This window comes from Amblyraja radiata, chromosome 33 (genome assembly GCF_010909765.2).
Source record: "Amblyraja radiata isolate CabotCenter1 chromosome 33, sAmbRad1.1.pri, whole genome shotgun sequence".
NCBI lineage: Eukaryota > Metazoa > Chordata > Chondrichthyes > Rajiformes > Rajidae > Amblyraja > Amblyraja radiata.
The window spans coordinates 15,391,191-15,412,983 of NC_045988.1; the positions used below are offsets into that span (position 1 = coordinate 15,391,191).

Sequence of the window (21,793 nt, forward strand, 5' to 3'; positions counted from 1 at the left end):
GAGACGTATGACAATAAAACACTCTTGACACTTGACTTTTGGGTGTCTGTGTGATTATGCCCGGAGTCTAGCTTTATCCAGAAATCCCTCTTTGCATCCTTCATGGGTTTGCAAACGTCTCACATAGATTTCTTGTGCCACTCAGGATTGCCAGACTTGAATGCTACAGACTTGAACTTCACCTGAGAGTGGACCTCCGGTTGATCCATGTTAACCGGTTGGGGAATACTCGTATTATCTTCTTTGACATAGACCTTAATACACTGAGTGATGAAGTCTGTGACAGAAGTGGCATTCTCATTTGCCGCAGAGACCTTGAATATAAACCAGTCCACTGACTCAAACCAGTCACTTCTTAGCTAAGCGTCTCTTGACTCTTGCATCAATCAAATTAAAAGGATTAAATAAGAGTGAAAATTTGAGAAATGTTGTCAATTTTAATTAACTTTCCAGACAAACTTTCAAGTTTTAGCAGTAAATCAAAGGAGAAAATTAAGACACTTAGTTCAAGCAGCTAAGCAGGATTTGATTCCAAAAAATCCCATTTCAGTTGGTTAGCAGCAGATTATGTGAATGAATAACATATTACAGATTACTTTGGCAGAAAGTAGTATTAGTTGTCCACTGGACTGAGTGCTGTGTGGCCCTTACAATACCTAAACAGTTTCTTTTAAATAATGAAATTAATCCAGTAAATAACGGCAGAAAATGCTGGAAATGACAGAAGTAGTTAATGTTTCATGTTAATGGCATTTCATCAGAATAGAAACAATGTCAATTAATCCAGTGTGCGTTCTTTTTCCGAAAGGACATTGGTTTTCTTTTCGCTAAATACCCCCAAAAGATATTTAGATTTTGATATATAAACTACATATTTAATTTTAAATAGCTTTGGGGCACAGTGGTAAAGCTGACTGCACCAGAGACCCAGATTCGATCCTGATTAAGGGTGCTGGATGTACGGAGTTTGTACATTCTCCCTGTGACCGCGTGGGTTTTCTCCGGGTGCTCTGGTTTTCTCCCACATTCCAAAGATGTACAGGCTTGTAGGTTAATTGGATTCAGTAAAATTGTTAATTGTCCCCAAGCTTAGGATAGTGTGCTAGTATAGGGGGTGGGGGTGACTGCCGGTCGATGGGCCGAAAGGCCTGTTTTAACGCTGTACCTCTAAAGTCCAAAGTGTAGCAATGGATAATTTAGAAAATACTGTTAAATAGTGTAATATGTATTATTGTCTATTTATACTTAACGTTTAAGGGATATTTTTAATGTTTCCTTCCCTGTTTTATAATTGTGTGATTTTGCTACATGCTGTATTAATTCCATTCTTTTACAGTGTGCAGGCAATTTTTATGATGAGGAATGAGAATCATATTCCTCGTCATTTTCTCTGTAATATATTTCCAAACACTCTACCCTTCGAAGAAAGAACTTCATTTCATGGCCCTCTCCCGAAATCACTAAATATACAGGGAGCTTTTGTATGCAAGCTATAGTTGAAATCTAATTCAGGTCCTCTGAACGCGAGTCCTGACATGTACACTGTGGACAACAGAATATTTTGTTGTCATTTCTTCGTCAGGGAAAATTTTAACCCACCGATCCGATGAAAATTGACCGAGTTATTGGCATTGAACTTGAGGCAAGTGGGTGGATGGGTGGTGGTAGTGACATTTTCTCCTATTCTTTTTCTGAAATTTATATATTGCATTATGCATATTATAGAATAAATTGAAATAAAAAGTGTCACAAGATCATATTGGCGTGACTTTTGTATTTGTATCTTCATTATAAACCAATATCTTTGCTTCAATTATACATCATTGTGATGTGCATTATTCATCTCTGTGAATGAGTGGGCTGATTAAGAGTACATCATTGTTGCTTCATGCCTGAAGTGCTTCACCTCTGCACTTTTTTTATCCTCCAAATTGAATGACCCTGTGACCATTCACATAATTAATTTGCTTTCTTGATTGTTGCATGTTGTGTATGTAATTTGGTCGTACAATTTTTAGGTCTTTATACTGATATAATTAACTCACAATAAGCTGTATTTTGCTGCGAGGCTCACCATTCTTTGAGCACAAATGGAACAACAGCATCTAGCAAACATGCATGCATAGTTGATGTGAAAATCCAGCTGTTGTTCATGAGGCTCTGCACTCGCATCAGTTTCATGAAAACATCACCTTATCACCTGGCTCTCTGTTCAAAAGAGAGATCCTGTGCTGACATTATGGAAACTGATTGAACCTGCAGTAGATAATTAGGGATTGGCCATTCATCCATTCCTATCTAAGTTCTTGTTTAAAGCACGTTAATTCTTTGGTAAGTCTATGACCTTGATAGTAGGTGTTGTATAGCATAGCTGCAGTGCTTCATCGTCTGTAAGAAAGAAAAATAATTAATAACGCTAAAAACGAGAAGCAAAGAACTACCGATTCTGGGAATCTGAAATAAAAACAGGAAATGGAGGAAGTATATAGCTAGTCTGCCAGCATCTGTGAAGAAGTACCAAATTAACATTTAAGATTGATAATGTTTCAGTTTATTACTGCAGGGGCAAAGAATGAATGATCTCAGTCTTAGAAAGAAATATATAGTTTTTTTAATTTGCTGGAGGTATGGGGGAGGAGACTGAATACGGTTTACAAAGGTAGGTTACAGTAGTGAGTAGAAGCAGATGTAATATGAATTAATTTTATTTTAGCACGCATATCAAATGGCTGAAGAAAATTACCATGACTTTTCTCAGCTTGCTGACTACAGGTCAAAATTAACTACATGACATTAGACCATTGCTAAATGTAGTACAAAAATAGCCCACGGTTTGCACGAATGGAGCATCTTCTGGAACACCATACTGAACTTTTGCCCGAGCCCTTTAAATTAAAGATTCTGTGTTGAGAGCTGCTGGAAATGAGTTGATAATGATTCAACAAGGTTAGTGGATCATGGGATTATTTGTCTGCTTCCTCAATCAATACAATTTAACAATTGAGAAAAAAGCCTTGAAACGGTAATTCAAATGGCATTAGCAGAAAATCACATACAGGTGGTGAAAGGAAGAGTTCATCGAAATGGAATGAGTTAAGGGGCAGAAATGGATAATTTATATATTTTTAAACTCTATAAGCAACTTGAATCTTGCGCCTCATTTCCATGACTTCAGCTAGCTGTACTCAAAAGTCATAGATCACAGTGCAAGCCACTGACCCACACTTCATTAAATGTATTTAAGAAGGAACTGCAGATGCTGGAAAATCGAAGGTACACAAAATTTCTGGAGAAACTCAGCGGGTGCAGCAGCATCTATGGAGCGAAGGAAATAGGCAACGTTTCGGTCTGAAGAAGGGTTTCGGCCCGAAACGTTGCCTATTTCCTTCGCTGCATAGATGCTGCTGCACCCGCTGAGCTTCTCCAGCATTTTTGTGTACCTTCATTAAATGTAGCTGGATAGAAAAGGGTGTCAGTTTTCTGTTGACATAGTCTTAAGGAGGAATCTTATGAGAAATATGTCTAGCTATGATGGTCCTCAAATTTAATACTGGTGTTATTGTAATTTACAATGAAAAGAACATGTTTCAAGGATTAAATAATCCTATTTTAATAATATGTAGATATTTGTTTTCCATCTTCAAATGTTGTTTACATCCATAGGTATCCACTGCCAAAAGTTCCAAGACCATGACCATTGAGGAGTCCAAGCAAAATACTGTCGAGGATCAGGAGAACAACAGTATTGAGATGAAATGGAAGCAAAGAGCACAGAAGTTACAGGTTAGGTGGATTGTTTACATTCTTATAATTTATTTCACTTTTGTTTAGACAAATGTCAATATTACATGATGATTAAACAGGTTATTGACATCAAAATACTCTCTTGAGTTATAAAAAATGAGGGATTAAATTATTGAATTTATTAAAAGGTTCTAATAGGGCTTGACAAGTGAGAGGCATGGGTGATGTGTTTTTCCTGGCTGGGGTATTCAGAACCCGATCTCAATGTCAAAATAAAGGTCTATTGAGATGATAAAAAAAATCTTCACTAAAAATATAGTGAACTTTTGGAAATTTCTACCAAACTGGCTTTAAGACTCGGTCACTAATTATATCAATAGATATTTGAATAATATAATCAAGGCGTTTGAAAGTGACACAATAGTAAAAGAACTGCCGTTATCTTATTGAAGGGAAGAACAGGTGCGAAGGATGCTCTACTCCTGCTGTTTCATATGTTCTTGCATACTAGAACCGTAACAGATTCTGAATCCCAGGTACATACTCATCAGTGCACACACAATATAACATCATAGCACACAAGAGCACATTCACCTCTTTGTTATAGTGGACCACAGAGTAGTCCTGAATTACATCAGGGACTTCTTCAGGGACCCTCGGACTATCTTTGAGCGGGCTTTACTGGCTTTACCTTGCACTAAACGCTATTCCCTTATCGTGTATCTGTGCACTGTGAATGGCTTGATTATAATCATGTATTGTCTTTCCACTGGTTGGTTCGCATGCAACAAAAGCATGTACCTGTGATAATAAATTAAACTAAACTAAACTAAACTTTGAGCAGGATATTGCTAGGACAGAAGCAAACCACAAACATAGCTTTGAAGAAAAATATGTAATTTAAAATACCATGTCCTGAGTCCTATATGATGGCCATTAACAAAACAACCTTTCCGTATTCTCTATGATGCACCTTTACTCTTTTCAGTATTAAGGATTTGCTTCTATCTTTGAATTTATTTTTGTCTTTGAATGTATTTCAAGATTTTGATTTTCAAGTAGTGCTGAAAAAGCCATAAATTAGGCAGAGCATCAACTCTGTGTAGGGAAGAACTGCAGATGCTGCTTTAAATCAAAGGTAGACATAAAATGCTGGAGTAACTGGTTCCTTCTCTCAAGAGATGCTGCCTGATCCGCTGAGTTACTCCAGCATTTTGTGTCTACCAACAAATCTGACTGTTCAGTTATTAGATAACAAGAAAGTTCTTGTCTCACGAATCCGAATGAGTTATTTGAAGATGTAACCAAAAAGGTTGATGAGGACAGAGCTGTAGCTGTGGTCTATATTGATTTCAGCAAGGCATTAGAGGCATTATAAGGCATTATAAGACATGTACGGAGTTTGTACGTCCACACGTGAGCTGCGTGGGGTTTTTCCAGGTGCTCCGGTTTCCACTCACAATCCAAAGATGTATAGGTTTTTAGGTTAATTTACTTCAATAAAATTGTAAATTGTCCCTAGTGTGTGTAGTATTACTAATACCCAGTATTAGTATCTTGTGGATTGCTGGTCGGCGCAGACTCGGTGGGCCGAAGGACCTGGTTCCACACCGTATCTGAACTAAACTAAAAATGCAACACTTCAAACTTATCAGTGTTCAATTCCATTTGACATTCCTTGTCCCACTGTTCCAATTGATTTGCAACTTGTTGTAATTGTACATAACCTTCTTCACTGTCCACTACACCACACATTTTGGTATCATCTGCAAATTTACTAATCATGCCACCTACATTCTCATCCAAATTGTTAATACAGATGATGAACAACGGTGGACTCAGCACCGATCCCTGCAGCACACAGCTGGTCTTAGACTTCCAATCTGAAAACCACCCAGTCACATCCCCCCTCTGACTCCCACTCTTAAGCCACATGAAGATCGAGAACTAGCATCCCCCATTTTCTTGTTTAACATGAACTCGTTCCCCATTTGCAGGCCTGACAAGAAATCACATCAGGTGACCCTAGAAATGATTGGTGCAACTAAGGTACCCAGTCCCTTTAATTTTTAATTGCCAACTGCTCGTATATCAGGGGAAGAAGGACAGGTGATAATTATCCGCAATATTTTTGTATTTATGTGTTGTGTTTTTATACTACTTATGTTTTGTTTTTGCAGAACTGCAAGACAAAACAATTATCCACTAAGAAAAAAGGATTAACGAAAATAGTGAGAGAAAAACCTCCACGACCGCCTAATAAGCCTTTGACTATACAGCAAGTGCAGAAAACTCATCATGACGAGAAGCGGCAACATATTGAAGATGTGGAGGTTCATCAGAATAAAAATACATCTGAGTTGCTAATAATTCACAGAGATGATAACAGTGTTCCATTGACTCCCGGCAGTGATAATACATTTTCGTCAGTATCCCTCAGTCATGTTAGTCCAGCTGTTATTCCCAATTGTCAGCCAACAGTGAATCTCAACATTAATTTAAATACGTCTTCAAATTTTGTCCCAAGTATATCTGGTGATAATGCACAAACAACTGTTACGCTGGTCCCATCACGTCACCCAATGAACCATGGCTCTTCATATTACAAAACCCACAATATTTATAATGCTCTGCAGCCCCAAAATCCTGTTCCATATCTTCAAGACTATCAAAGGATCATTCGCAATCCAAACCAGCACAGCAATGACCCATCAAAATTTTCAACAGCTTTCAATGCACAAGAAAAGGCACAGTATCAACTCATGTGTAATGCACAAGACCCTTTTCAAGCACTCTATACACAGGCTCATCATGATCTAATGGTCAATCCTAACTATCATCAGGCTGCATATCCTAGAGCATTAGCAGCAGTTCCTTACAATCATACCAGGTCAAATCCAATACCTTATTCAGTGAACCAGGAAAAAGTGATAAGAGAAGATGACCATCTTGGAAAGGAACATGGAAATTCGGGGTAAGCAGAAAATAACACCGTCGAATAAAGTTTTCCCAAATATTGATAGAATCAGTATTGATAGAAAATCATATTGGAGTTAATTAAATCAACATATTAGAAAGTTGATTATGGTGAGAAATTGTTCATAAAAGGTGTATTTACTCAAAGGGCACTTTGATATCTAATGCAGAATATTAACTCACTTGTTTTGAGTAAATATGACCCCTTAAGGTTAATGAAGTATATTGTCAAAGGAGAACAAATGCTTTGGATGTACACACCCAGAACATTTTCTCAGTGTTGCTGAAGATTGATCATCATATGCAACTATTAGTACATTTTGGTCTTTGAAGAGTCTCCTTTAAACCTAGTCATTTCCCTACGTTGTCGTGCTATCTCCTAACATTTGATGCCATATGATGGCATCAAAGTTTGGTTGATAAAATATTTTGTGTTGTGTCACCACAAAAATCCAAATCCAGGTTATTATTGGGTGGCAGTTTTGGTAAGAACAAAGTTATTGTGCAACTGTATGCAACCAGTTGGTAAATATAGAAGAAATATAGAAGTAAAGTCAAGGGATTCTGCTCATATTTGATAATCGCAGAACGCAGGCACTGGAAATATCAAGTATGTTTAGTATATTTCTCCTGGCAAACAATAGGACTTCAGAATTACGAAGGGTTATGGGTTTCACTAACAATAATGTCACTGCTCTCCAAGCACTGTCTGGTGGCCTTGAGATCTACAATTTTTCAAGATAACGATTAATTAATTTCATCCTTCCTGGTTTCCCCAGAGTATAAATTGGCATCATATCACTGTGCAGCTCCTCGTATTTGCCAACTAAATCTCAAGGGATCTGATAGATATTTGCTCAAGTTATTGTTGAGGCATTTAAGGCAGACAAGTGCTGACACAAGAAACTGCAGATGCTGCTATCTTGCTTAAAACACAAAGTGCTGGAGTAACTTAGCGAATCAGGCAGCATATCTTGAGGATGTGAACATGTGAGTTTTCGGGTTGGTTGAGATCCTTTTTTCAGGCTTGTGCTATCTGACTCAGACCACGGCTCAGATCAGTCATTGATAGGTGCCATTGGATAGGATTTGTGATTTATCCAGCAAAAACCATGGTACCATTGGTCAGCACTGCAGATTCGTTGTTGATTTTTGCATTGTAGCAATGTCAATGGCTTATGTGAGCTTACTTTTCCTTGTTGAGGGAGAAATCCTTGCAAAATGAAGAATTGATAAGTGCTAATATGCTTTTTCAACTTTTTTGATACAGAGAATTTGTGTCTCTAATTATTACCTAGTAGCTGATTGTTTTGTTCAGTTACCACAAAATTGTGTGGCTTCTTTAAGCAAAGACATCACATTAAGCTCAAAGACATGAATGACGTACTTAAATTCCATTTATTTTTTAATTAATTATATAGGTTAAGTACATCACGTATTCATTTATTCATTTTTGTAATTATAACTAATATTTTAAAGATCCAGTTTTGTAAGTACTTAGTAGAATGATTACTATAATATTTTGAAGAAACAACAAAATGAGATGAAAGTTTTTTCATGGCTACATTGCGAGCTGTTCGAACAGGTGTGAGTGTACTTAACAACTATTGCTATTAACTTGCTAGCACTCAGTTTACATCTGCCAGATGGTTCCTATTCAGTAACAATGACTGAAAAATATGTTGTAATGCCTTATCATAGGGGCTATTCATTGATAGGTCAGCCAGTGATTCTGATTAGGAAATTCATCTCTGGCTTTCAGACTTAAAGTGAATCCCATGGGTAATGAGTTTAAATGAGTAATTTTGATACAACAATCTGTTATTTGACAGTAATTTACAGTGTAAATTTCCTTTTACTAAAATAGTCGCTTTGTCCACAGTAGTGGAGAAATTCGACATTTTGCTATCTAAAGGGGGGTATTGGTCACAATTTCATTGCTTGTCAACATCTGATGTTGTCCTTCATGGCCCAGGAGTCAAATAATACCTATTCATTCAGGTGGAATGACCTGTTACAATGAGGTTCAACTGCCCCGACTGCAGGAGAATAAAGAGGAAGTAGATTGGACTTTATTGCCTTCCATCACAGTGAGAAACATGGGGAATCCGCTGTGGTGGATGTTTATGTTAACCTTTATGTAGTTGTGCGTCTTGTTGCTTTGTTTTTAGTATGGCTGTATGTTAAATTCGAATTTTACTGTACCTTAATTGGTACATGTGACAATAAACTTACCTTGAAACCTTGAACCTTGATATTTTTGACTCTGCACAGGATATAAATAGTTTGAGATGGGTACTGTGAGAAATAAAAATGTCAGACTTCAAGTAATCAATTTCCTATATGTAATAACGTTTTAAGATATGCAGTAAAATTATGGAGCAGTAAGCACAAATCAAGTGCTTTTACAAATTCATATTTATTTATTAAACAATGCAATGGAAGAAAGCTTGTATTTTCCAGTGTTTGTGCTCAACTGGCATAGATGTCAATTGAAGAAATTTCAAAGGTTTCAAAGGTCTTTTATTGTCACGTGTACCAATTAAGGTACAGTGATATTCAAATTAGCATACAGCCATAAAAGCAACAAGACACGCATCTACATAAAGGTTAACACAAACATACATCACAGTGGATTCCCCACATTCCTCACTGTGATGTAAGGCAATAAAGTCTAATCTTCTTCCCTCATTTTTCTCCCGCGGTCGGGGCAGTCGAACCATTGTCAGGGCAATCGAAGCCCCCATGTCAGGGCGATCGAAGCTTGCGCGGCCTGGAGCTCCTGAAGTCGGTCTCTAACCAGGACTGCGAGCTCCACGATGGTAAGTCCGCAGGCTTCCACGGTTGGAGCTCCCGAAGTCGGTCTCCATCAAAGGCTGCCAGCTCCTCGATGTTAGACCGAAGTGCAGGTAGAGATACGATACGGAAAAAAAGTTGAGGTAAGAGGTTAAATAAATGTTTCCCCCAACCCCACCCCCCACACAAATCTAGCTAAAGAACACTAAAACATACATTTAACACATACTATAAAACAACAGAGAAGGAAGGGACAAACAGACTGTTGGCAAGGCAGCCATTGCTGGCGCTACCCGGTGCATTTGAGTGTTGAGTGTTAAATTCGAATGAATCTAAACCAACGGTAGAGTCTGCTGTTTCTATACGTATTGCCTCCTCAGCCACGTAACATCTAAATAAGACCAAGTTTCCACTATTATAACAGAGAAAACAGTCTCCAAATACATCAGGAAGTTTGTTATGAATACCATTGTGCCAATTGGACTTACTGACCCTTGTTTATCCATGTTGCAAGCAGAATTAATAGATGGGAACTCACACAGTGTATTTGGATTTCCAAAAGGCATTTGGATAAAGGCATTCTGCATAAAAGGGCTGGTGTAGAGGACATAAGGAGAAGTATTTTAGCATGGATTGAAGACTGGCATTTACATTAAAGAGAGATTTTGTATCATCACCAAAATGATTCCCATTTTTATAATAATGATGCAGGCTAATAACAGTCGGTTAAATTAAAGTAGTTTAATTTCCTATGTGTTATTTTCCAAGGATCACTACACTACCCTTTCTAACTTCGCAACAACAGTATTTGGTTCAATCTCCAAGCACACGGCTCATTCAGCAAATGGAAAACATTTATAAAGACACGCCACGTCTGGCTCACACACATCCCAATTCCTGCCTGGTGCTACCATCCATTTATCCCATGGCGGAGAGTGACTCCGAACTGGACACTGGAAGAAACAATAAAATACCGACAACTATGACACGCTGTAACTCAGATGGCTACTTGGCACAAATGGAGAAAGTTAATAAGCTCAAGGAAAATAAAGATATCAAGGTAAAAATGGAAATGAACACATTCTTATGCATTTTATATAATAATCTTGAGACCTCTTGAGAGTTTTATTAAACATGGAAAAAATAATTGTAGTTGAAATCAAAGATTATAGAGCAGAGCAAGATAGACCACTCCTCCGAAATCCAATGGGGTGACGTGTAGTACGTAACGTAACGTCACGGCCGCCATTTGTTTATGCCAAACGCAACATCTTTGGTAGCGGGGACGGACTCCACAGTTATCAAATCTGCTCTTACATCAGGTCGCAGGGAAAAGCAAAGATACTAGAGGCTCCTCTAGTATCTGGGGGAAGAGGACGTTTCCTGCACTCCTGAGTTGATCCAGGACTGATTCTCGGTCCCCCCGATACCAGATGAAGGTGGCCGGCGGGAGAGCCTCAAGCGGCGCTGCCGAGGCAGCTTGCAATGCACCTCTAGTATCTTTGGTGTAATCCGTTCCAAAGATTGATCCGCTCTATCATCTTTGGTGTAATCAGTGTTGTAGGGAAAAGTGTGTTATATATAATCGATCACTTCACATATTTAGTTAATATTATTGTAAATTTTATTAATATTATTGTAAATTGCAGCTCAATAAAAAGGCGTCATGTCATACCCATGTCATACTACGCTTTTTTCGCAGAGTGGCGCATCTTGCTCTGCTCTATAATCTTTGGTTGAAATCATCATTACACTCCAGCAGAATGTGCATGCCCCAAATCTTAGCTTGCTTCTTTCAGTTGCCCGTGAGGAAATATGATGGAGATGTTCGGTTTAAAAGAGCAAAGCAGCAACAAACTGTTCAATAAAGCAGTGAATTGCAGACTAATAGATATCAGATAGGTTCTCTTTGCATCCAAGAAGATGCTGGAGTCAAAGATGAGGACAATATTGATTTTGCCTGTGAGCAACAGTGCATTGACCGTGGATTGAATGCCTTGTAACTTTGTGTAGCTCCTTATGTATTGGTCCTCAGAGAAACTTAGCTATGTTATCCTAAGTCTGTAAATTCTGCTTGGGATGTAAAGATTCCTGTAAGCTTACTTCATTCCAGCTGATCTTACTGCCATGTGTGATCCAGGTGTGCTACCACATTTCCTCATTAGTCTTCTGCTTTTAGCTAGATATAAAAATGTTAGAAATGCAGATATGAAAGTGGCATTTAAGAGATTTTCTTAAATGCCACTTTCATATCTGCATTTCATATCTGCAGGCAGATAAGAGTTGGTCTTGGCATCATGTTCAGTACAGATATTGTGGGCTGAAGGGCCTATTGCTGTGCTGTGCTATGCTTCCCCATTTTGAGCAACTTGCTTAATTTAAGATTTCTTGATCTTGAACTCTCCTTAAGATTTAAAAACGTCATTCAGGTATCATACAGTAAATGCGCAAAAATCAAGAAATATACCAAAAAGCACAATGAACTATCAGCAACGGGTGGTACAGCTGATATAGCTGCTGCCTCAGAGTATCAGGGACCCAGGTTCGATCCTGACCTTGGGTGCTGTCTGTGTGGAATTTGCACATGCACCCTTTGACCGCATGGGTTTCCTCCAGGAGCTCCAGTTTCCTCCCACATCCCTAAAACGTGTGGGCTTGTAGGCTAATTGGACTCAAATTTTCCCCTAGTGTGTAGGGAGTGGATGAGAAAGTAAAATTTAAACCAATTCAGCATTTCAATTGGGCACTGATGGGAGTCCATAACAGTAAAAAGTATAAGGTAACACCAAACATTTAACACTTATAAAACTGAACACCTTACCTGTAGATAGTCATTTTCTAAGCTGCAGTGCTCATTATTTATAGCTTTGTTAAAAAATAATTTGCATTGACCACTGTGAAATTTATGTTAAAAATTTTTTATCTGTCAATGCACAATGTTAACAAAAAATATTATCATTACACCAATGTTTAAGAAATGTTAGACAAAATCAAGTCCACCATGCTTTGTGTGTATCTCTCAAATTCCCAATTACTGTGACTTATGTGAGTCTATACATTTTTGCTCTTGGATGCTAATTCGTGTTCAATTTTACCTCGTCACTTTCTTATTCAAAAAGGATATTCGTAATGTTGATTAAGGATTGAAATACACCAGTGAACACCAAAGCAACAAATAGTTAACGTGATTAACAAAACCATGACCAAACAGACTCTTAAAACGTTAGCGGAAAGCTCAGAAACAGACATGATAAACTTGGGTAAAACGGCTTTCATTTTTGATCTGGTTGTTTTCGGCTGCTTGCCCTGTCGACTGGCTTTGAGGATTAAGCACTGACCAAAGCACAGATCTGTCTGATTCATTCATTCCCCCTGTGCTGTAATAATTGTTTCTCTTTGTATCTACTAATTCTGTCAGTCCCATGCCCCTTAGGTATTTCTTTACTCAAGAAAATGGTGTAATCTTGTTATTAAATGGTGCAATGCAAGTAAAGGGCAGACATTTCACAGAACTGACTCTTGCTCTGATACTTATACCAGAAGCTGATGTCTGTCCAGGAACCTGCTCCACCAGCTCAAAATTTAAAAGCAGAAGCAAATGTAGCATCACACCCCCATCAAGTTAACATTTAACATTTTCTTGCTTATCCCACTTTGCTGGCCACCAAATGTTGAAAATGATTGGCTGATATTCTCAATCCCAAATTGCAAGAACTTAAAATAAATGACACCATCCAGCAGAAAAGGCTGGTGAGCATAGTGCTTGATTCTTGTGCTCTTTTCCCCTTCAGGTCAAATTAGGAATTCCTTTATCATGGAATGTAATTTAGTCACCTAGCTGAACAGTAGCTCAAAACATCACTTTTCTGAGAATTTAGGTTGGTTCTAAACCTCTTAAATCCTTTTAAAATGTATTGTGGTTTTCCTAATGCCTTATGAGATGATCAATATGATCTTTAACTAGTTCTAGATATAAAGTGACGATAATGCTATATATAACATAGATTGTATTTGAGAGACCGGTAACAAGAAAAAAAACTTTCCTATTTCTATTATAACCGAGTAGTTTTTTAAAAGTTATATGTTGTGCCCCAGAGCAACCTGCAAAGAAAATACCTTGACAAAATCTTTAGTTTAGTGTAGTTTAGAGATACAGCGCGGAAAAAGCCCATTTGATGCACTGATCAGCGATCCCCTCACAATAACACCATCCCACACACACTAAGGACAATTAAAATTTTAATACCAAGTCAATTAACCTCCAAAACTTTATCTCCTTGGAGTGTGGGAGGAAACCGAAGATCTCGGAGAAAACCCACGCAGGTCACGAGGAGAATGTACAAACTCCATATAGACAAGCACCCATGGTCAGGATCGAACCTGGATATCTGGCACTGTGATGCAGTAGCTCTACCACTACATCGCCATACCTCCCCTTTGTCTTTTAACAAACTGTTCACAAATTTTGTTACATTTTTGCTCAATTTGCAAACAAAACTTTAGGTAAAACTCAAAAGTTAAAATCAATGCCCTTATACTCAGCTCCTTACACAGCCTTACCCGACAGCAGCTTTATTTATCCCTTCCTCCAGCCTCACATCCTTCCCAGTTTCTTGGTTACTAATTGATAAGGCAAAAAAAAAATGCAGATACTACAAATCTGCAATAAAATAAAAGTGCTTGCAGTACTTAGTAAGTCACCCAGTATCTCCAGAGTGCGAAAGAAACCAATGAAGAGTAATTTATGTGAAACGTTAACCTTTTTTCTCTCTCCCAGATATAGCACAACTTGTTGAACATTTGCAGCACATCTTGGTTACTAACCCCAATTCTTTAAGCAATTCACCTTTGCCTCAATTCGCCATCCCCTTCCCTCAAATCCTCTCTTTACATCCCTTTGATGATGATTCTGATTCTTTTCCTAAACTATGTTTTTTTCTTCACTTTATGGATTGGAGTGTTTTCTCCATTACAGGTCAAAATATGTTAATCTTTCTTCTATTTGTTTTCCCCCGCAGCCTTATACAATCCACGACAACAAGGACCTAAAACAGGACGTGAAACTTGGAGGCTTGGGACCTGACTATACATCTTCTCAGGACAAGGCAAGTGTTTTTTAGATTTTCTCCATATGACAATGGCAGGGGGTTTGTTAAAATGGAACAAGAGTTAAGCCACTTGTTAAACTCAAGAATAACCCACATTGGTGAAATAATCTTGAAATTTGGAGGTTGGTTGATTTAATTGGACTCCAAACTACATGAGTAGGAAAGCAACAATAATATTTTTCTGCCAGGTCGGACTTCCTAGAAAAAAACAGATAGAGCCCAGTATGTTTTTTGGATTTCTTTTGACTTTGGTGTGTTTCTTGGCCCACTTCCATCAGCATTAATTTCCAACCAGAATCCCCCTTCATTCCACCTGATTGCCTTCCACGAATCAAGCCAACACCCGCCCCTATGCTGGCAACCATCCCTACAGCCAAATCAACATCCAAATTTTCTCCCTCACCCAGTGATCGGTTGTTGATTCCTACAACTTCTGACTAGAGTCTGATGTTGCAAACTGTAGTTATGGACTTGATTCATTGCATAGTATTCTGTACCCGGCAGTGCTGAAAACTTGGTACAATACATCCAACATTATGGGACTGCCTGCGGTGAGAACGGAATAGACAAACAAATTCCTTCCATTTTACTTTCATTACTTAAATTCAAAACTGTTTTTATTTTCCTTTCTTTCCTATGCCTAATATTTATTTGTGTGTTTATCTGTTCAGGCAGAGAAAATGAAACGACAAAAGGAATATGCAAAGCAAGTTAACGAACAGAACCTGAAAGGCGGATGCAAATCATCTACCTCCCTGCCGAACCAATCACCAAGCACTGAAAACAAAAATATTACTTCAAGCCGGAAAGTGGTGTGTTAAAAATTAAATTTAGTTCATGTTGTATAGGTAATGATGCAAAATTGAAGGAATATTTTACAATCAACCAGTAATTTGAGGGATTTCAGGTAACATTTCAAACATTAGTGGATAGTGATATGTTCAGGCAGATGTCAAATACTGTCAGACTGATTTGTTGCATTAAATATATTCTCTTTGGAAATCCTAGTGCAGGTAATTGGAATGTGTAGAATAACATTGATCAGAAGCCGACTGATTGTTATGTTCATTGGCAATCAGAGGCCAACAGATGGTGTTGGGGTTAGATTGGGTTGGTGGGGCAAAGATAGGGATGCAGAGCATGACAGATTTCTTCAGTTTATTTGTATGGATGGTGTTGGGATTAACAGTAAAGATAAGGAGAGTGGTGTTCACAAGATCTGAGAATGGTTGATAGAAATTCTAAGCTCAATATTTCAAGGATCTACCTGGAAATTGGCAGTTTTAGGAATGTACAGTCTTCGTAGGGATTGGAGAAGGGGCATTGTAGGGACTGTGAATGAATAATGCTTCCAGTTCAACTTTGCAGTTTGGAGAAACTTTTGTTACAGGAGTGTTCATTAATAGGTATCCAGAGAATAAATTGGCCAAACTTTCATGTGTTGTTCTAACAGGACTGGTGAATAACATCATCAGATGCTGATTTGGAAATCTCATCAAGGGTGCAAGAGTGACCGATCACATTAGAAACACTGCTAATTTTTCTGAATTATGCTAAATGACCTGAGAATGGTAATCATTGTGTTTCATTCCAGAGAAATGAATTTTAAGATTAACAAAGCAGATAAAAATATACGTTGAATTGATATCAGAATACAATGAGTTATTTTGTACATTAAAATGAACCTTTTCTTTGTTTCCCTCACACAATCCTAGGCAATAGAATATGCTAAAACGATTCAAAAACCAACAGTTCCAGCTAATTCCAAGATGGCCAGTGAGTTGGAAGATCAGAATAAATTAACAAAACTTGATCACTGTGTACAATTGTGCCCACCTGAAAATACAATGCTTGAGATGCTGCAGGAACGACATGAAAAGGAGAAGCAAATTGTGGCAGCCTTTAAAGCAATGCATGTGACCTGATGACAAGAAATATTGAAACATTATATATTTATGGATAAATACTGAAAGACTTATAATGTCATGCTAATTACAATCTAAGTTTTTTTTTTAAATATTGCAATTGTATTTGTCATGTCATAGAGCAATCTATGACAAATGATGGAGTCTCTGCAGACTGCATGAAGATGGTGAAAGTGAAACTATATTTAAATTATTTCTAAAAATATTTTTAAGTGCATTTCTTTGAAATTTTAAATGTGTATGAAATATCTGAATATCTAAACACAGTTAAATCAGATTCAAAATTTCCATTTAAATTTGTCCAAACTTAATCTTGGTGGGTGTTCACATTTTATAATCCTCCTCAATTTTGTTTTCACCAGGATTAAACTGATGTTTGCAACCTTTGAGCTGGTAATTTCTTGTGAGTGAGAAATTTGTTTGGGAACCAACATATGTTAGTGGTTTCAACCCTGCCACTCCCAGTTATGTCATCTTGGTTCAAAGTTCTAAGAGGTGATAATTTCAACCTGCCAGAAGTTTTAAAAAAAAGGTTAGTTCTAATATCGTAACAAAATGAAAGTAGTGTACATATATGACCTCAGTGGAGAATCTGCAACCATCTAACCAATTCAGAAATATTTGGAAATTCTGAATAATGAGGATTGGCCTAACCATTTTGAATTAAAATGATGCATTCTGAAATTCATCTATTTTCTACAGTGCATATAATTATAGCATAGGGGTTATTTTGATGACCGAGCTCATTTTAACATACTAATGGAAAACTTTGAAGTGCATCATTCACAACTCAATATCATAGCCAAACATTATCTCCAGTCACAAAGCAAATGTTTACCAAATCCTGCAGAGGAACTTTCAAATATATTGCATATTTACTTCTGATGCCCCTTGCAATGAATAGTCTGTAAAATAGATACAGTGTATTTTTGTGTCGCCTCCTCATAAGCAATGACTAATTCATGCTTTAAAATTATTGAAAATTAATAAACTCTAGGATATGGAAGAAGAGCAGGGAGAGGATCTAATTAGTTAACTTCTTTGAAGAAGGATCAGGTATAATGGGCCGACTGGCTTCTGTGCCACATGATCCTATGATTCTATAATAGGGTACAAAACCAAAACATGAAACGAATGAGGAAGATCTTATATTGAATAAATTACTTTGATTTTTTTTTTACAAACAATAGTCACATTAAATTTGCCAAATGGTTAAAAAAGTAATAATCTTCATTATCATTGATATCACTGTTAATAGAGATAAAGCCTGTCAAAGAGAACATGCACAGAAATAATGGTGAAGGCACAGGAATACTTGGAACTTATTTATACCTGAGCGCAAGCAACATTAAATTAAATAGTGGATTGATGAGAGAACCTACTATACAGCAAAGTTCATTGTATAATTCAATTACATTTAAAAACAAACTGGTAGGTAGTTCTACACTTTTTCCAGGCCCATGTGGATGTATGTTTTCCATTGTTCATCTGAAAGAAAAACTAGGTTAGAATACATAATGTGTTCCTTTGTTACTTCTCTTATGATTATTTCATTGTAATAATTTTTAAAATGTAATAATTTCACTTAATAAGGAAAAAGAAAATGATCAGATTGGATCAATTTTACATTTAACATTGTTGCTTTCAATCCTATTAATCCTTAAGACAGCTCTTCCCACTCAATAACTCAAATATCAAATGTGCATAGGTCGGAGAGCTGATACTTACACCTGTGGCCACCCAGGAAAAACATTGAATATGTTCACAAAGTGAGTACAATGCATGTGGTCAGAGTATACATAAGTTATTTTTCATCTGCTGACCAAATAATATGAAAAATCACAAAAAATATCACTGCCCCATTATTGATTGTTTAGAACTATGAGCACTTTAAAAAAACTTGTGTGTGCGTGTGCACTATTGTAATTTTGATTCATAGTTTTAAGTTACTTTTAAAATCCTGACCAATATCATAATCTTTAACTACATGGAATTATATATATATATATATATATCTTTCAATTAACTATGACCAGTTTTGATCTTTGCAAACATCAATCGTTATTTTCAATGGGGAATAAAAAGATCCATGTCATGTTGTAACCTCTGAATCACAGGGTTGTGATTCAGCTTAGAGAGAGTGCAATTCTGTCCTAGGGTGGGGCATTAGGGCAAAAGCTTTTCTGCACACTTATATGTGTGAAAGATCCAATAGCTTTATGTTGACGATGAGAAGGAGAGGCACAGCCAGTCCCCTGGCCAATACTTAATTCTCTATCAATAATAAAGCATTTGGTATGGTTACCATTACATTGCTCTTTTGGGAGCTTTCTGTGTGTTATCCCATTCCTGTGTTATAATGGTGGATACACTTTAAAAAGTATTTCATTGCTCTAATTTGTTTTAGGTTTTGAAAGACCCAATATGGATGCAGTCCTTAAGCATTTTACTGAATTTGTGAAAATTAACATTTGATTTAAAACATTTTTTGGAATGTATGAATTGAAAGCACATCAACCTCATTGATTCAGACCAATGACCCATTACCCATACAAGACCACAAATTCATGGAATTACTGAACCACCACAAGGTTAATGCTTACTATGGCTTGTTGAGACTAAAAATAATATATTTGGAGAAAATAACAAATTCTGAGACCAAGACATATCCATTATATTTCCAACTATTGTTAGTGGTCTCTCAAGAGCAAATGTAATTTAAACGATTAAAGCAATCTCAATATGCCAAAGCTTCTTTCTGATAAGTCTGTTTAAAGTAAAATCATAAAACTTTAAATTGACTGGAATGATTAAATTCTTAGTTTTATACATGATTTCTTGCACAGAGCTGAGTAAATATGATGAGCAGTGCTAATGTTTAGAAATATATTTTTATGAATTATTCGTCATTATATATGGGGTTTTTTAAATACCTTGCTAATTGTAATTAATCCAACTGTGCTCAGATTGTGAAACCTTTCTTGGTTACCTGCCTGGATTTCAATTAAATGAAATGTACTCAGTTTTCAAAACTGATTCAAATTATATCTTTTTTCTTACTATATGAACATCATTGATATTGACCATAGTATTTTAACGTACTTCTGTGAGGCTTCGGATGTAGCTCGGTGGAGTCAGATAAGTCAGGAACTGTGGAGAATTACAGTTCCTTCGTCCCCTTATCTTCGTCCCCTCTGGATCGATTAGTATTTTCAGAAATTTCTATATTTTTGTTCTTCTCATCCAAAGAGCAATCACATATATTTCAACACATATTGAAACATATATGGCTTAAACCACATTTGTGCTCATATTTCAAAGTAGTGAATAAAATGGTAAGTCAGAGAAGTCAGGTACGTATATCAGGAATGTCATGCTCAATGAAAAGAGAGCTCACCTAAACCAAAGAGATATGCTGAAAAACTTAACCTGGTTATTTTACCAGGAAGAAACTGTGTAGAGATTTTTTAATTTTTTATTATAACAATCGTAGATTCATGGTCACAAAAACTATTTCAGATATGAATATAGAACTGAGGGCATAAATTATAAATCCTAATCTCAAGTAAAACTCTTTCTTGGATGTTTTTCTTGCAGTTATAGACACATAGTAAAGAAAAAATGTTTAGTATTCTTCAATATAAGGGCAGTCACGGTGGCGCAGTGGTAGTGTTGCTGCCTTATAGCGAATGTAGTGGGGGAGACCCAGGTTCGATCCCGATTACGGGTGCTGTCTGTACGGAGTTTGTATGTTCTCCCCGTGACCTGCATGGGTTTTCTCCGAGATCTTCGGTTTCCTTCCATATTCCAAAGTCGTACAGTTTTGTAGGTTAATTGGCTTGGTAAAATGTAACAAAAAATGTTCCCAAGTGGGTGTTGGATAGTGTTAATGTGCAGGGATCGCTGGTCGGCGCGGACCCGGTGTGCCGAAGGGCCTGTTTCCGTGCTGTATCTCTAAAACTAAAAACTAAAAATAAAGAGTTAAAATCCAACCCAGAAGTGGCAACAATTATTGGAAAAGTTATAAGCATGGAATTTCTTGATTATTTTGTCACTTAATTATATAGTTGAAAAGGTCATAATATGTTGAAAAGGCCTAATAAAAACCTAATTAGTAAATAAAGAAACTATAATGGATTACACTCTTTGTATCTTTCTGTCATCTGGAGACTATTGTGTTTAATTTTGCAGGATTCCTCTTTGAAGATGTTCGCATACAGCACTTTTTATACATTACATCCTACATCTTTTTTTAATTGTGCGTGCACACATACCACTAAACAAATGAAAAACACAGATCAAGGCCGTACAGTAACATGAAATGATCCACCTTTCTGATACTTTGTTCTTAAAATATTTTGTACGAGAAAGGAGGGGTGGTGGCCAATCCTGAGAGAGCATTGTGATGGCTTAAAAATAGACAATGCTTTATGAATCTGCAAGATACCTTTTGTGCAAGGACCCAAGCTAATTTTCTCCTTTTGTTCCAATGTGCAATCAGTTACTGAACAACAGCTGGCACATCACAAACGGAAACCAACCTGTTATCTTCCCATTTCTGCATCGATATTGTTTTATAATTACATAAAGGGAATGTAGGTTGGTTGTTAATATGATGGTTTTCTTTAATGCTTTAATATTGTTCTGAGGTTTGTAAACTGAATGCTTTGAATTGTCCATGCAAGCTCGTCCAAACGTTTTGAGGGAAGGCATCCTTGTTCCTGAGCAGAATTATTTTTGTTCAGTGTTGATGTTGATTGGCAGACAACCTAAATACATATAATCTTAATTTGAAGTCTGTTAAAATGAACAAATGACAAAATCAGATTGAGACCTTATCGGATCATCCCATTCTGAACCCAGTGTCAAATAATATGGACAAATAAAATTGAGAGATGACAAAATGAATCAGAAGTGGGCAGAGGTCCAGAACAATTAATAAAATGATGAAAAGAGCAAGCTTGTAGGATCAACCAATGGCTTCACTATATGAATGAGTGGAATTGCGATGTATACGTACATAACTATATACATATTTATCCATTTGTGTATCAAATTCATCTTGCCCTTTCCAACTGTTGAATGATGCTGTCTTCCCTTGATCTGCCCTGTCTCCCATAGTTACCTCCCTCAACCTTCCATGATGTGTGCACCTGCCGCTAGATTGCATCATTTCAAATGGTCTTTCTTAGCCCAAATATCAGCATATTTCCCCATTCTCGGCTGGTTCTGCAAATGGGTCAC

The 21,793-nt window shown here is 37.0% G+C and overlaps 1 protein-coding gene across 2 annotated transcripts in view; it reads left to right on the plus strand.

Moving 5' to 3' along the window:
* The window catches only part of jhy (junctional cadherin complex regulator), a 45,018-nt gene extending 25,410 nt beyond the window's left edge, over positions 1–19,608 (plus strand). The window contains exons 5-10 of one of the 2 annotated variants that reach the window (XM_033050018.1): positions 3,664–3,783; positions 5,925–6,718; positions 10,285–10,576; positions 14,535–14,621; positions 15,296–15,436; positions 16,340–19,608. In XM_033050018.1, coding sequence (XP_032905909.1) covers positions 3,664–3,783; positions 5,925–6,718; positions 10,285–10,576; positions 14,535–14,621; positions 15,296–15,436; positions 16,340–16,549 — 1,644 coding nt within the window. In that variant the 3' untranslated portion in view covers positions 16,550–19,608. Of the gene's footprint in view, positions 1–3,663; positions 3,784–5,924; positions 6,719–10,284; positions 10,577–14,530; positions 14,622–15,295; positions 15,437–16,339 lie in introns of both variants that reach the window. The other variant, XM_033050017.1, reaches the window with a different exon arrangement.
* Positions 19,609–21,793: the final 2,185 nt, after the last annotated feature.